A 16186-nucleotide genomic window follows, 5' to 3' on the forward strand; every position below is an offset into this window, starting at 1 on the left:
TCTAAGATCGTCATGATGCAACAGTTTCAATGCGTATTGGTCACGCATAGACCATGTATTCTCCCCCAACGAATATCCAGCTTGTGGTCAGAGTCCCCATGATATCCATCACGTACTCAAGAGCTTAGATAAAACCCACTTCATTCCACAACTACATGTTTATTACTTATAATAATCATACTTACTGTGGACATGTCAGAACTATACATTGTTTAGATAAGAAAGCAGATTCAGCATTACACATCATTACACAAATCTAATTAAATTTGATAAAAGTTGGTACTCTCTAGAACCTTAGGCTTCAGAAAATCGCCCAAATTAGGCAGGAACCCATGCAACTAAAACTTCTGTAGATAGGTTTCACATAAATTTCACTTATGATCCTTAAGAGCATTCGTTTAATTGCATGATAGCCATGTAACCTAACCAATCCCAATCTCCAAATTCCCAAAAATTATCTTCCCGCCATAATTCTATCCTGTATAAACCCTATTACCAACCACATTATACATACGTAATAACATGAATGTTTGCTTTATTGAGGTGGTTCTTGAAGCAAAAAGCCTTAAGAAATTTTCAAAATCAAACAATATGAATAATGATACAGAGCAATATGTGCAAAATGAGAAAATAATAAAATCGAATTGTGCAAATACATATTTTTGTTAAAATAAACTTCTTTTGCATAAATTTATTTAACAAACACACATGCCTTTAACACATTTATGCAGACATTTATTATTTGTTTAATAATTTTCTATACAAAATTATTAAATAAATGTTCGTGTTTTAAATAAAATTTATGGAGATTAAAAGATTTAGAAATATATGTCATATAGAATTTTCTTTTCGTTTTTCTGAAATCTCTGATTGTAATCCAGAAATATCTATTTATTATTCAAAGTTTTTTAATTAGAGGCTTTTATTTAAATAAAACTGCCAGAAATACAAAGAGAAAGTGCCCAAATACAATTTGAAATTGTAAAATATCACTTGAAAATTTCTAAGTACAAATGGAAATTTCAGAAATTAAGCACAACACTGATTAATATTATGCGATTTAAATAATATTTTTAGGAATAAAGCTCTTTCATCAAACAATCTTTCTTCCACTAACTTTTGTTTATCTCTAAGTGAAGACTCTCGATTAGTTAAAATCCATCCTATGACATTTCTACTTAAAACACAATTATACTTTCAATAAAATTACGACAATTTTTAATTCATTTAAATCTGGTATTGTCCTTAAATGTAATTAGGTTTTCAACAGAATTATATTTCGCATGTTTTGTATTCATGTCCGTCCGTATGTCTTTCTGCAAACTACAATAATATTTGAATTTATAAGTAGTTCGTTTCATCGCCTTTAACCTATTTCGTGTTGTATTGTTTCGTCTTCTCATTATCCTTAAACATCCTTTGAATATATGTATGTATGTACCTACGTTTCACCCAACTTCATTATAAACATTACAATAATGATGAGGTTGATTGTGATTTTCTATCATTTCCACACATGTAGAATGGCCCTGCAGGACATGGAATTGGTTTTTTAATTTGAAACTAATTTCAAGATGACGAATATTCTTCTACGAAGGACCAAACTTTAATAATTGAAAAAACTTTCCTTATGAAGTTGTTAGTGAAATGACTAGTGAATAGTGGTTATTTAGTGGTATGTCCAGACGAGAAGGAAGAAACTGCATCGCATCAGACTGAGATATCTTGGTGGAAGATTTTTTCATAACCTGGACAAATATTTTCAAAATTTTTAGAACTGCTAAATGGTTTTAAGGGTATCATAATAGATCAAAGCTGCCTTTCCAGATTTTGATTAGAAATTTAAAGCTAAAGATGATAGAACAAACAAATTACTCGTTTTATTACAGTGGTGAGTTCGATTCCTACCAGATACACTATCGAAAGAGTGCACAACAGGCCCGATAGTGGTTTAAGCGTCTACTAACTACTACTACTTCGTAGGTTAGTTGGCATTGTTCTAGTCCGTCAGTACATACCAGGTTGTGGTTTCGATACCCACCAGAGACTCTGGCAGAGGAGAACACAACAAACCCAATAGTGATCTAATATGTCATACATCCTTCTTTCAAACTAACTAAGATTAATTCACGTAAATTCGAAATTTCTAATCGAATTAATCAATAAACCCATTATTAAACTAGTGATATCACTGCTTACAGGTAATGCAGCGATAACAAACTGCTTTCAAAACTTCAGGGCACTTTGTTAAGATAATTTTATTGTGTTTGTACATTCTAGTGTTTGTATCATTTACCATTCCTTTAAAGCTTTTGGATTTTTTTTTTGTAGTCTTCTTGCTTTATTCACATTGTGTTTTTTGCTCTATTGATTTTTAACATAATCAAACATTATATAGCAGTAGATGTTATTTGTAAGGATGTGTAGACAACGAGTGTATTGTATCTGTCTGTCTTCGTCTTCGATTTGATGTGGCTGCGTTGATATGTATATTTGTATGAATGTAAATATGAATGTTTTGCTATGATGAACAAATGTGTTTGTCTTCGTATCTATACATTTATATTTTATAATCTTTATCAAACATACACAAACACACACACACACTTTCCAACTCATTCAATAAGTCCTGTCTTACTATATTAAGTAAGTTGACTGTGTCTTTATATTATACATGTATGTATATTAAGCTGGTTCCCCCAAAAAATTGGTCATTATTCAATTTTTTTGTCTTTATAAATAGTAGTTCAAAATTTTTCTGTTTTTCCCGGAAACTAATGGTTTAAATAAAATACAAGTAAGAAATTATAGTCGGGCGTGGCCGACCATATAATACCCTACACCTGTTACAAAAATAAAATGTGATTAAGTTTTCATTATAAAGCATTTAAGTTGTACTGTACCTTGCCTCAGATATACCTAATTTATTTATTATTGAATAAAATTGTGGACATTTAAGTCAAATTTTGAAGGGAGCTTTGTATAGGGGCTAGGGTCAAATGAGACCCTATAATTATAAAATTCATGAGGGTCATCAAGGCTAGTATAGAACTTGGTTTTGCAGCTTTTTGTCGAGATACCAGTATATTAAACATAATTATGAACTTAAAAGCCCTATTCGGCGGGTTCAGTTGTATGGTCTAGGTGAAATAATGGACCGATGTTCACCATTTTCAATAGGCTCCGTCTCTGGTACCATAGAAGATCATGTGTCAAATTTCATAGAATTATCTTCAAAATTGCGATCTGTAGTTTGATTACAAGTTTTACAAGCCCTATTCGGGGGTCCACTTGTATGGGGGCTAGGTGAAATAATAGACCAATCTTAACCATTTTCAATAGACTTCCCTGGACAATAGAAGATCATGTACCAAATTTCATTGAATTATCTTCAAAATTCCGACCTGTAGTTTGATTACAAGGTTTACATGGACGGACGGACAGACGGACGGACATACCTAAATCGACTCAGAAAATGATTCATAACCGATTGGTATACTTTAAGGTGGGTATAGGACCAATTTTATTGTGCGTTACAAACATCAGCACAAACCCCACTAAAGTAGTGTAGGGTATAAAAATAGGTAAGTTTAATCGTATTCCTGCATAGTTTAGGTGATCAGAAACTCAGTTTCCTGGACGTAGTTTTTAGAATTTTACAAACTTGTTCCTCTAAAATAACATCGCGCTCAAGATATTTGGATCAAATATATTCATTCTAAAGTGGCATCTAATACTGCCCTTGTTTCTCGCCCTAGTTGTGCCGAACAGTTTTGAGTTCGTCAGGTTAACTTCTTAAAGTTCCCTTCACTTTATAGCAAATACCTTCGCTCTTTCATTGCCGATTATCCAATTATCTTTTACAGTCCAATACGACGGTGTTCTCTAATGACCGCGATCTTCTATCTGGAACTAATGTCTCACAGTCAATGACAATTTCTCTTTCCGGTATGACCTAGGGTATGACTGGTTTTTGTGTATAACCTGTCCTGTAAGCGACTTTTGTTAATTCTCCTAAAGATAAGAGCAATACGACCGCTTCATATCTTTTATGTGTTTTGATCGATGGAATTTGTTGGACCCAATTACACCCAAATGTACGCTGAACTCCCTGTAATGGAATTCGTATGATGCACTTTTTGTAAAAGAAGACACGTACATACGTTAGTATTGATCTTATTACTCTTTTATAAAGCCAATCATTAATGGACTGAGACCACATTTCGAGCCCATGAGCGTCTTAATGATTTCCTTTTTGGGTTTATACTCTCTATGGTGTATACACATGTGCAAGGTATGTTGACTATATATAGCGGTATCGATGAATGCAATCGTAAGGAGTACAGAGAAAAAAGTTTCGATATTGTTTGATTTTCGGACTCAAAGGGTTTTAATAGGTCAGTTTTGACGATATTCCCTGTCGTAAGGTAATAAGTCAGGTTTTGAAGAACTACAAACTGGAAGACTAAGGTTTGAACTAGTTTTTAACATAGGACCCAGTTTTGGAGCATATAGTGTTCTATTCTAGTTGGTTAAAAGCCAGATGTTTGGATCAATAATTGACAACTCAGATACATATGTATGTATGTGGCTGAACAAATTCGTTTAAAGTATATACGGGGGTGAACAGAGTTCATAAGATAAATGATCGGAGCATATAGTGTTCTATTCTAGTTGGTTAAAAGCCAGATGTTTGGATCAATAATTGACAACTCAGATACATATGTATGTATGTGGCTGAACAAATTCGTTTAAAGTATATACTGGGGTGAACAGAGTTCATGAGATAAATGATCGGTGGCTCCCTTCTAGAAAGAATTTAACAGTCCGGTGCTTTTTAAATCGCAGAAGTATTGGTTGGCTTGATTAGGCTAGAAGGAATAGGAAAGCGGGAGTGGCATAAGGGACTAGTGATAGCTGTGAGACTAGAATGGACACTGTTAACATAGGTAATTGTGTCTTCTCTGATCGATGCAGCAAAGCATTGGAGGTAACAAACTAGAGTCTTGCTCTTTAGTAAACTGCTTGTGTATGGTCCGTCCACCCTGAGTGTTCTTAACAATTTATTTAGTATGTCGTAGAACAGTTCCCTCCATCCAGTGTTTAAAGAGTCCTCTGTATGCTTGGATCTTGGCGGACATACGTTTAGGAACGTACTTTTGTCCTATTGCTATCTGTCAGAAATTTTTAGTTTTTTAGAGGATTTGGATGGGGATTGGATTACTCAGATCAGATGGTTATGGTCGAGATTCCTGGATACCGTTTAAACTTATTACTCATCAAAATTGACGTTTATTCTGCATAATGTTTATCTCTTTCAGAGGTGAGATTTAAATGATCATCTTTCCAGAAAGATTTCTGAAGCTGCAGGTCTATAGTAAAATGCCGCATCAATCGTTGAAGTTCTGCAGGATCTGTGCAGTATATAGAAAACATTGGCCGGCAATATTTCAAACTTCACTTTTATAATATGATCGGAATCAATAATCTTCTGTACTCTAACACATTTAGATTCACCGCATGGTTAGCTTAACGAAATTTAATCCCTAATTGAGTTATCAGAGCAACAACTAAGTCAAGTGGGGCCATCTTAATACACATAAACTCACATACAAATATTACTATATGTGTGTGTACATTGTTGGTTTCCTTTCTATTCTTCTCTACTCTCTGCTCGTATTGTTTTATTCTTCCTTATTGTAAACAAAATGGACTATTGTACGAGTGAATGTTCATTTGTTTGTAACCAAACGATTGAATGTGTGCGTGTTTTTTAAGTTTGTTTTGGTTTACTGGTGTTTGATGATTCAATACAGATTGTGTGATGTTGTTGGTTTTTCATATAAAAAAAGAATTTTCCACTATTTATGTTCTATTCGTTTTGTGTTTTTTGCTCTCTGAATGTGTGAAATTTAACGTATTTGAATGAGTTTATTTTTACACTTTTCATTCACAAGGTTGATTTTTTATACGTTTTTTTACTCATTTTAATTTAGAAAAGGAAGTTGAAGGTTTGTGTGAAAGTATGCGTATTTTTATATTTGTATTTCTCAGTATGTGTTTGTTTAATATTAAACACAAATAAACCCTTTTATTGTTGTTGTATTTAATAGCTTAATTTTGAAATTTGAAAATTTTTTAAATTTAGTTATCTATTATAAGCTAGGGATTCATATATTTTTCTTAAGTCATTCATCCGTTATTTATATACATATATAGTATGTATGTATTGGTTTTCTACCCTTTTCAATGAATATATAAATACCTATTCGATAATTTTAATTAAAATAAAAAACTCATGAAATTTGAAACCCTTTATTTTTAACCAAAAAAATTGTTTATGTTTAAAATAATAATTCTTTTAATATTAGGTTTCTTTCAATATTTATTTATACACTTATCTAACTGTTTTCATTATTAACTTTTTTATTTTCTTTTTTTTTTTAATTTCTTTCTAGGAATATGAAATTAAAGACCATCGACCGTTTCTATCACTCAATCAAAGTGGCCTAAATAAACCTGATCAAATTAAATTTGCACGTTATCTTGGACAAGGTTTACCAACATTTACTCTATTTTGCATTTATAGTAATTTTAAAAATTTATTTTGCACTAAACGTACCGAAATGTAAGTATTACCAGTTTTTTTTTCATCAATATATTTTAATTTTGAATTTTTTTTAAAATAAACTCCTAGTTTAAGCATTGGTTAAGCAATTCCGATAATAAACCAGCTGTTCCACATTAGCTATAAGTATTGGTTATTGTGGCCTCTGTATACCAACTGGTTAACTACTAAAATTAATCAATACAGTACAGATCCCCAGTATTATTTAAGAAAATGTTTTAAGTGCCCTTCTCAATGTAAATACATTTTTGGATTTTAAGCTATTAGCATTTATTTTATCTCTGAATCCACTCTTTCTTCCCGAACAACCAGTAAATTAGGTTGTTCATCCTTCTTTTGGAGAAGACGCATTTGTCTTTTTATAGAAACTTTTGTGTCCGGAGCTAAATTAGTATATTTTACATATATTGTATTTTGTACAAAATCATTTCCGAGATGAGAATCAATAAGTCTCCAGGGACAAGAAATCATGTTGGTCTTATTTCACCGCGGTACTTTTATAATCACAGGTTAAGCCGTTTCTTAACATCCGAGATTCAAAAACATCACTGCCGTTTACATCCCCGTTAATGGGATGGCCTCTGTTGGTTCGGCAGCAACAGCTAGAGACGTAATCGGTAGAACGAATTACGAAACCATCAAATAATCCGAAGACTTGTTCTCAATCACAGAGAACACATTGTTGTAAATCTGGTATGAACTGAGTAAACCCTGAACATACCCTTACAAGGAAGTATAAATCAATGGTATCACTTGTATAAGATACCTCACATCCATCACTATTCAACCCAACACACTTCTCATTTATCCGACACATTTATTAAGAAAAGCATCTAACACTCTCACTTTAGGTATACGGATTGGTGAGGTCCACATACTCCTACATCCATTCCCAATCTTTTATACTTAACACCAAGTAATTTCCAAAACATCGAACTACCAACATCGAAATTATCTCGAAATATATGTAGATTTCACAATGTATGTATGTGTAATTTAACCAACATAATCTTTCCTCAAAAGGTTCTCTGTAATTGCCGTGACAAAACAAAGTCTGCCCTGTGGACTACCAGGTTAAAGTCCTCTGTTTTCCCCCGAGTTATTATAACACAAAGATGTGAAGATCATTAAGGTAACGAGCCCCTGGGGAACAAAAGCTTAAAAGTAAACTTGTCCTAGGGGCATGACATATAGAGGCTAAGTTGACCTCGTAATGAGACAGATGGTTTCAGTCAACCTGATTTGAGCTATTTCATATAGTTCAATGCCTCCATTCCTTGCGATTTCGTCAGCTATACAGTTTCCCTGACAGTTGTTATGTCCAAGGACCCATATTATACATAACCCGATAGGTAATAATGACACATCCAGCATTCCGCTCGTTTGATAACAGCTAATTGTGCTATTTGTAAAACACTACAATAATTAGATAGCCTAAAAGAGTATTTGATTCTTTCAATCTAGAGGCTACCACATACCACTCCTTTTAGAGCCATCAGTGCAAATCTTCGTTACAACATTAGCTGAATAGGGCTCAGATACTGAATACGCAAAATGGTCATTAAAAACCAATCTGTATAAAGGAAATCTAAATAATTATTTTCGACTATAAGTATTATGCATAGTTGAAATTAAAATGGGCGTGCTCAGAAAGTGGGCGTCACACCTCCAATTATAGAATATATCTATAAATGTTTCACTGTCAGTATCAAAAAGTTAGAAGAATTTCATAATTATTTGTTTAATTCATTTAGTAGAAATAAAAATGGGCAGGATATGAATTGTGGGCACATTCCAGTCAAATTAATATTTGTATTGTATATTTAAAATATATCGTCTACCAAATCTGTGCACAAGTAATATTATATATATTTTGCGTAATTTATATCAAAATGGGCGGAATAAAAATTGAGGGCATGGCATCCCCTATAAAAACAAATAGTTATTATTGTATGAAGATTCGGCATAGTTAAATATTGCGCTCTTGTAACTATCAATAATATTCACCAGTTATCGTTCTAAATATCTCTTAACACTGCTTAAAAGCGATGAATTTGTGGTCTCTTTGGTAGAGTTAGAAGTTGCGTTTTTCTTTTTGCCAGTGCTAGTGGAGGTTTAAAATGTTATATTAACTTAATTTTAAATATTTAAAAACTTTCTTTAAATTAAATTCTATAATCTTATTCGGTTTTCTCTCTCTCTCTCTAATTGCAGATACACAAAGGATGGCTATAATTTGCCTTATATCTTAGATAAAATAAAGCGCTTCCTAGCAAATACAACAGCGGGTAAGTTCATCATTAAATATGATAATGAATAATAAAGACTGCACACAACAGACCAAAAAAACACACAGAGCGGGGCAGAAAGACCGACGACCAGTTTTTGTACCAAAGACTGTAGAAACAACACAGTGTTGGTTCGTTCCTTCGTTCGTTCATAAATGTACAAAGTTCGTATACAAAATTTTTAATTTTCTAATTAAATAAAATTTTTAGTTTCGTTTTTTTTTTCTTATTTTGTTTATGTTTATAATGGCTATACATTAATTATAATTGTTATTTTTTTGGTAATTTTTATTTTTAATTTTACTAAACAAAAATTATCTAAATTATTTATGATTTTCCTGTTTTTTGTTTGTTCATTATGTTATTTGTTTTTTTTTTCGTTTATTTTATCTTTTCATATTGTATAATTGGCATAAATTATGTTTAGGTAATAATAACAATAATGCCTCAAACTCATCCTCCACAACAACTAAGGATAGTTCCAGTAATATAAATTCCACAAATCCAAATACCACCACCTCAACCAACACCCCCAACAACACAACAGCAGCTAATGTGAATGCTAATAATACAAATAATTCAAATAATAACGTAAATAGTAATAATGCTGCAAACGCAGTGCCAGTGGCCATGCAGAATGGCAACAGCAATGGCAGCAACAGTAGTGGCAGTGTTGGTGGCGCCGGCAATGATAATGGCAACACTAAAGGCAGTAGCTGTAGCAGCAGCAACATTATTAGTAATGATATTATAATAAATACACCAACTAAACAAATTCATAATGTGCCATCACCAGCTACACCAAGAACACCACAAATACAACAACAGCAACAACACCATCAGCAGCAGCAAACGCCACAAATACCAATACAAACACAAAATACCCCTTTACCAGCACATCCACCAACAACACATCCCTCCCATCACCCACTAATGGCAGCAAATCATCCAGCTACACCCCAAACACATTTACAACAACAACAGCAGCAGCAGCAACATCTTCACAATCATCAACAGCTACTGCAGCATCCACATCATCAGCAGCAACAACAACATCATCTTGTACAAATGCCCATGAGTCCTATGGTTGTTGTTACCACTGCCGCACCTACCAGCATGATGGTGGCTTCACCTTTGCCCCCCACGACAGCAACAGTAACACAATCTTCTACAACTAATCACAACAATCAACATCCCCATCATATGCAGCCAAATAATCATTTACCCCTACATCAACATCCGCATACGCACCATCATCATCATGTTGTCCACACAGTTACCACCGCCCAGCCTTCCCCAATACAGCAACAACAACAACATCATACTACTACTGCTGCTATTGTCTACCAACAGCAACAACAACATCATCACCACCAGCAGCAGCAGCAACATCCTCATCATCAACAACAGCAACAACTACAAAATCATCATCCGCTACACAATTTAGCTGCTCAAAATCCTCCCCTCTAAAATATTTGTATTCAAAATAATTTTCATTTTGTCTCATTTTTATTATTATTTTTATTTTTTTAATTGTATTTTTGAGCGCCTTGTTCTAAATTTCTCTGTTTCTGCTGCTCGTATTAGAGCTTATTTTCTTTTTTCATTTAATTTTCTGTATTTTATTTAGATTTTAACAAATTTGTTTGCATTTTACTCAAAATTTTATTTTGTACATTCATTGTATGTGCGTGTGTGTGTGAGTGTATGCGTTGTTTTTAATTTAATAATTCACTATATTTTCAATTTCAATTCGGCTGCTATTGCAACAAGAATTGTTTATTTAAAAGGAATTATATATTTGTTGTATATTTTGTATTTCGTAAAACAAATGATGACAGAAATTACCCTCTTTCTGCCATCATGGAAACGTTTTTGTTCATTTTTAGCTTATTTTTATTTAATGCATAATATTTAAGGGGGAATTTTAAATGTACATTGTGGAAAAATATTACAATTCTGTTCAGTTTTTATTAAACAATAATTTAAAATATAGTTTTCCATTAGAAAGATGTCTGCTTTAGAAAGTTTCTTATTAGGAAGATATCTTCTTTACACAGCTTTCTATTACAAAATTGAGTTCTGTAGACAATTTTCTTTTGAAAGGTGTAGTTATTGAAATAATTTAAATTATTTATTTTATTGTTTTTGCTTAATTTTACAAATGTATTAATTCTTAAAGATGCTAATTTTGAAACCGCTTGGTGTTTTTTCTATTGACATCAAACTCATCTTGTTTTGTGTTCGGAATACAGTAGCAATTACTAACAAAATTAACTGTTTAGAGTTTCACATTTTGAAAATGTTGCCCTCTCCAATCTCAAAACAGACTGAAGAGTTTTATTGTTGTTTTTGAAAAGTTCTCAAACCTCCAAAGCCCAAATACTGAAGTATTAAACGGCGTAGTTCACTGCGTGCAAACATTCAAGTATAGTCGAAAGGACTCCGTTTTGATAGAAGACTAAACTATAATTTTCTGAAGGGTTAAAAATTTGTACTCATTTTTCCCTCACCTCAGATGTTCGATACATGTTAGTCTAAATTAAAGCCTTACGCCATATCGAGACGTTATAACAGCTCGAAGACACTAACGATCATAAAATTTTATTCACTTTTATTGCCAATGGAAGTGAAATTTTTGTTTCCTTGAAATTTTCATTCCACTTGAATTGCTATCGTGAACTTTCCGCGGACATTTTAATTCACAATAGTTGATTTTGTTTGCAACAGCTGTTTATTGTTTACAAAATGTCATAAAAAATTTCACAACAGGAGTAATTTGTTGACGTCAAAAAAGTTAGTTAACAAGAAAAGTGACAAGGGAGATATTTCAAGTGAAATTTTGATTGGCGATTGCGATGATTATTTCATCTGAAAGTCTTGATAATTGGCTTCAATCAGAGGATTTAACCTCTTTTATATCGTGTTTCTTCTTTGAGATATCTTAAGCTAAAGCTTGTAACAGTTATAAAGCCAATGAATCGATTATGTATGCCAACCGTACTTCAGTTCCGTTATCAGGTTACAAAATAATACAATGTTTTCAGTCTGAAAATGGCTCCAGTCAAGCAAAAGCTCATTGAACGAGCATTATTAATGAATAAAATATTCATTATTTATAAAGTTTCCAAATTAAAGTTAAAAAACATCTGCAATTTCATTTTGGCCTCTGGCTATGAAAATTGATGTAGAAGATAAACTCGTTGTTCAGTTTCAGCGCAGTTCAAACGTTTTGAAAATTTTACAAAATTTTAATATCTGGTTACGACCCATATTATACCTCGAAAACTGATGTAGAAGACAAACTCGTGGGTCAGTTTCCGCGCAGTTCAATCGTTTAGAAAATTTTTGAAAATAGCATTAATAATTCAAAGTTTACTATTGTGAATGAACAATAATTTAATTTTCACCATTATTCCCGATTGTTAGTTAGTGAATGAAATGTCACGTATATGTAATATATTTTTCCTAAAGATTTGACATCAGTTGTTCGAGATATAGCATTCTTAAGTGGGAAAACCTTCAATTATATGACAGATTCCAATTTAGAGAAAATATTTGTTGAGAATGTGGCTAGAAAAGCTCCTTCTCAAAACAGTATTGAAATATAGTACATTTGTATTGAAATGCATAAAGGAGACTTTAATACATGTAATGTCAAATGTTTCCTTTATGTAATTTGCCATATTTCTTTTGTTGTTGTAACACAATGTAATTTTAAAAATGAAATTGTATATTAAAGTTTCTACAACATATTTAGTTTTGAATTTCAGACATTGTATTCAAAAATTTTAGCGAAAACTTACAAAAACATAGAATTATGCATGATCTACGTGATTTTTTTAAATTATTTTTTCATAATGATTAAAATATAACCCAAATATTATGTATGTATGTATAAAAAACCTATTTCTTAGCTAAAGTGAAACATTTAGGCATGTCACAGATTTGATATAAACTAAGAATAAATAAAAATTTTAATAAAATTGGAAATAAATAACAAATTCATAATGTACAATATTTTTGTAAAAATAATTTTATATTATTTTTCAAAAACTCTATGGAACTGCCTAATTGTTTTCTTTTTAACAAAAACTGCTTCAAACAAAGTTTTTATAAATACAAAATTATCATATAATTTTCATAAATTTTCATATTCTATTTTTGTTGTTCTTTAAACGATTTGTTAATTGACTGAATAGCCTCCTTGTATTAGCCCAGTTGCACACACATTTCACACACTCATTAACTACAGACTAAATACTCTACACTAAATACTAAAGAAGAATTATGACTTTATAATACTTTTAAATTAAAATTTTAAAAAAAGTTTACTGTATGTATTTATATATGTTACTAAATTAATGTTTTTTGTTTATAAGTTTATTTTATTTTTAATCTTATTTAAAAGAAATTATATATTAATATTATGATTAGAAATTTTTAATTATTATAATTATTTTATTTAATATATATAATTTTACCAGTACATAACCACACATAATACTACTACTTATACTATAGTCCTTTTCTAAAATATAAATTAATTTAATTATTTTTATATATAAAAAAACACAAAATATTTAACAAAATATTCATAAAACTATATTGCTAAAAGAAAATTAAAATAAAATAAAAGAAATATTTATAAATTTCTTGTGTAAAATTTATTTAAATCAAACACACTTTTAATACCTTAAAACCAACAACTACAACTATTGAGATTACAAAAATAAACAAACAAAATATATAAAAATAACAAAAATCCACTTCTAAATATACATATATCTTCTATACTACATATTAATTTTTATTTAATTAATTATTTTATGCATTAAATTATTTTTGAAACTAAATGACAATTATCAGTTTGTATTTATATTCATTATATGATCATTTTTTGTTTGTTTTAAATATTAAAAAAAAAAACTATTTGTATCATTATTAAGTAAAAAAGTATGAGTAAATTTTTATCCAAATTTAAAATTGTTTTACATACGAAAATTTTTTTTCAAAATTAAATTAAAAATTATTTTTGATCAAAATATTAAAAAAAAACATTTGTTGTTTTCTATTTATTTAATTGGCTTTTTAAAAACGGTAAGAGTATTAAGTTTTTTTCTCTATTTATGATTTATAATATCAAAATTATATATTTTTGTGAAAAGAAAAATTTATTAAAATTTATTATATTTAATTTAGAGACGACTTATTGCGCTTTTCAAATTCGAGTAACAATTTTTCAATATTTTTAAATTTTAAATTTATTAATACAAAATCGACAAGGAGAAAAATCAACTATAGGGATTGTGGTGTATTCATCTTACAAATTTAGTATCCAGACATGTAGATTATAACATTAAAAATTCATGTAAATTCGCTTGGTTTTAGAACATCGATTTGCCGCGGAAAGGATTTTGCACTGAAATGACCCGAGAAAAAGGTTTTCGTTAATAGAACACTACTGGCTACCAGGTAGTGATAGGGCCTAATTTTGATTATGACTCCAATATACAAACTTTTGTGGGTCTATGACTAAAATTTCGATTATCTTTTTTCTTACTTGATATTTTTTTGGACTGGGTCTATTTTGTGGGTCTATGACTAAAATTTCGATTATCTTTTTTCTTACTTGATATTTTTTTGGACTGCAAAACTTTGACAAATTACAGTGCAAAATATTAATCACTAACTATACCCTCTTTAACTCTAACTTCTCTAACAGTTTCCCAGATATACGAATTTTTATATTTAATTCATATGGGATTATTACTCAAATGTTCATATGAGTGTCAGAGTTCTTCGTGCAGAATTTATGATTCTAGCTCTAATAGTTTCCCAGATATACGAATTTGTGTACTTAATTCATATGGGAGGTGACAGCCCCCCAAATAAAAGTGCGCCCATTTTTTCCCAAATATTCAAATGGATGTTAAAATTCTTCTCACAAAATTTTATGATTCTAGCTCCAATAGTTTCCTAGATAAGCGAATTTTTGAATTTATTTTATATGGGACGTACCACGCCCATAAAATCTAGTCTAGATATACGTATGTTTGTATTTAATACGTGCTAAGACCCCTCATGAAAGTCCGCCTATTTTTCTCCTAAATATTATCATGCATGCTAAAGGTCTTTGTGCAAAATTTTAATATTTTATCTAGAATAGTTTCCCAGATAAATGAATTTTAGTATTTAATTCAATCCAGTCCTAATCATTCATGTTGATACTAAAGTGCTGTTATATTTTCTCAGATATACCAATTCAAAATTTTCTTTTCACTATAGCTAGGCTGCCCAATTTATACTCATGTATTCATTGTATAACTCTTGCAGTTTCTAAAATATATGCGATTTTTAATACTTATTTTGTATGTTGTCGTGGCACGTCGCCCACTTAAAATTTTGATGTAAAAAATAGCCTACAGTTCCTTTCAGACATTCAGGAAGAGCCGTTTAACTGTCTATAAAGTCCAAACAAACAAACAAACACAAAAAATTATATTATTACACATATTGTAGATCAAAATAATAACTGCAGAATGAAAATCATTTTTGATTTTTCAATAGATTTTTGATTTGAATCAAATCGGATGCACAGGCGACTATAGTATTCATTTCAGATATGAATCACTGCATACGATGCACTCTTGTGATTAGTTTGCAATGCCCCTAAGTAGTATTAGGACTGCATAGCAAATAGGTCTAAGTCCTTTATCGGTTAGGGTCCTCAGGAGGCCAATGGTAAAGGAATAAGCGATACAAAATCTTACTCCCAAATGTGCAACGAAAAAGTTTTATGGTACATCTCGCAGCACATATATCTATTCCTCGGCATATAGTTGATATAGTCACGGAGCGCCCACTTAATATGAAACTAAGCATTCGATAAAAGTAACAATTTGTATGTTATTAAAATCACATTTGATATTATAATTTGCTATTGAATTGTTCACCCAAGTATATACATACATATGTATGTACATAATGTCTATCTCTTTTAAAGCTGATTCCACTGATCTTCAAGTCTTTTTCTGAAATTGTGGTTTTAAACAAAAAGATAATCGATATCTATTCTAAGATTTTAAGTAGGAAGTACGTTAGGCTTATCGATCGATAGAGATAAGTTGGAAAATACCATACGGATCTGCATCTGATTTGTGATATTTGATGCCATATTTCTTAATTTTTCTAAACAATGCGTAATCAAAAATCTATTGAAAACCCTGATATAATATAAGGAAAAAGTAACTCAAAACTTCGCACGAGT

At 30.9% G+C, this 16186-nt stretch overlaps 1 protein-coding gene across 7 annotated transcripts in view; it reads left to right on the forward strand.

Moving 5' to 3' along the window:
- Positions 1 to 16186, forward strand: part of LOC119602612 (putative uncharacterized protein DDB_G0289263) — a 61038-nt gene that overhangs the window by 39536 nt on the left and 5316 nt on the right. For 5 of the 7 annotated variants that reach the window (XM_037954215.1, XM_037954213.1, XM_037954212.1 and 2 more), the window contains exons 3-5: positions 6459 to 6628; positions 8843 to 8916; positions 9344 to 12921. In XM_037954215.1, the coding sequence (XP_037810143.1) occupies positions 6459 to 6628; positions 8843 to 8916; positions 9344 to 10386 (1287 nt within the window). In that variant the 3' untranslated portion in view covers positions 10387 to 12921. Of the gene's footprint in view, positions 1 to 6458; positions 6629 to 8842; positions 8917 to 9343; positions 12922 to 16186 lie in introns of those variants that run through there. The other 2 variants (XM_037954217.1, XM_037954218.1) reach the window with 1 other exon arrangement.

The sequence above is a fragment of the Lucilia sericata genome, unplaced genomic scaffold (genome assembly GCF_015586225.1).
Source record: "Lucilia sericata isolate MDLA Ls3-8-SP2 unplaced genomic scaffold, ASM1558622v1 Contig000244F_arrow, whole genome shotgun sequence".
In the NCBI taxonomy this organism is placed as follows: domain Eukaryota; kingdom Metazoa; phylum Arthropoda; class Insecta; order Diptera; family Calliphoridae; genus Lucilia; species Lucilia sericata.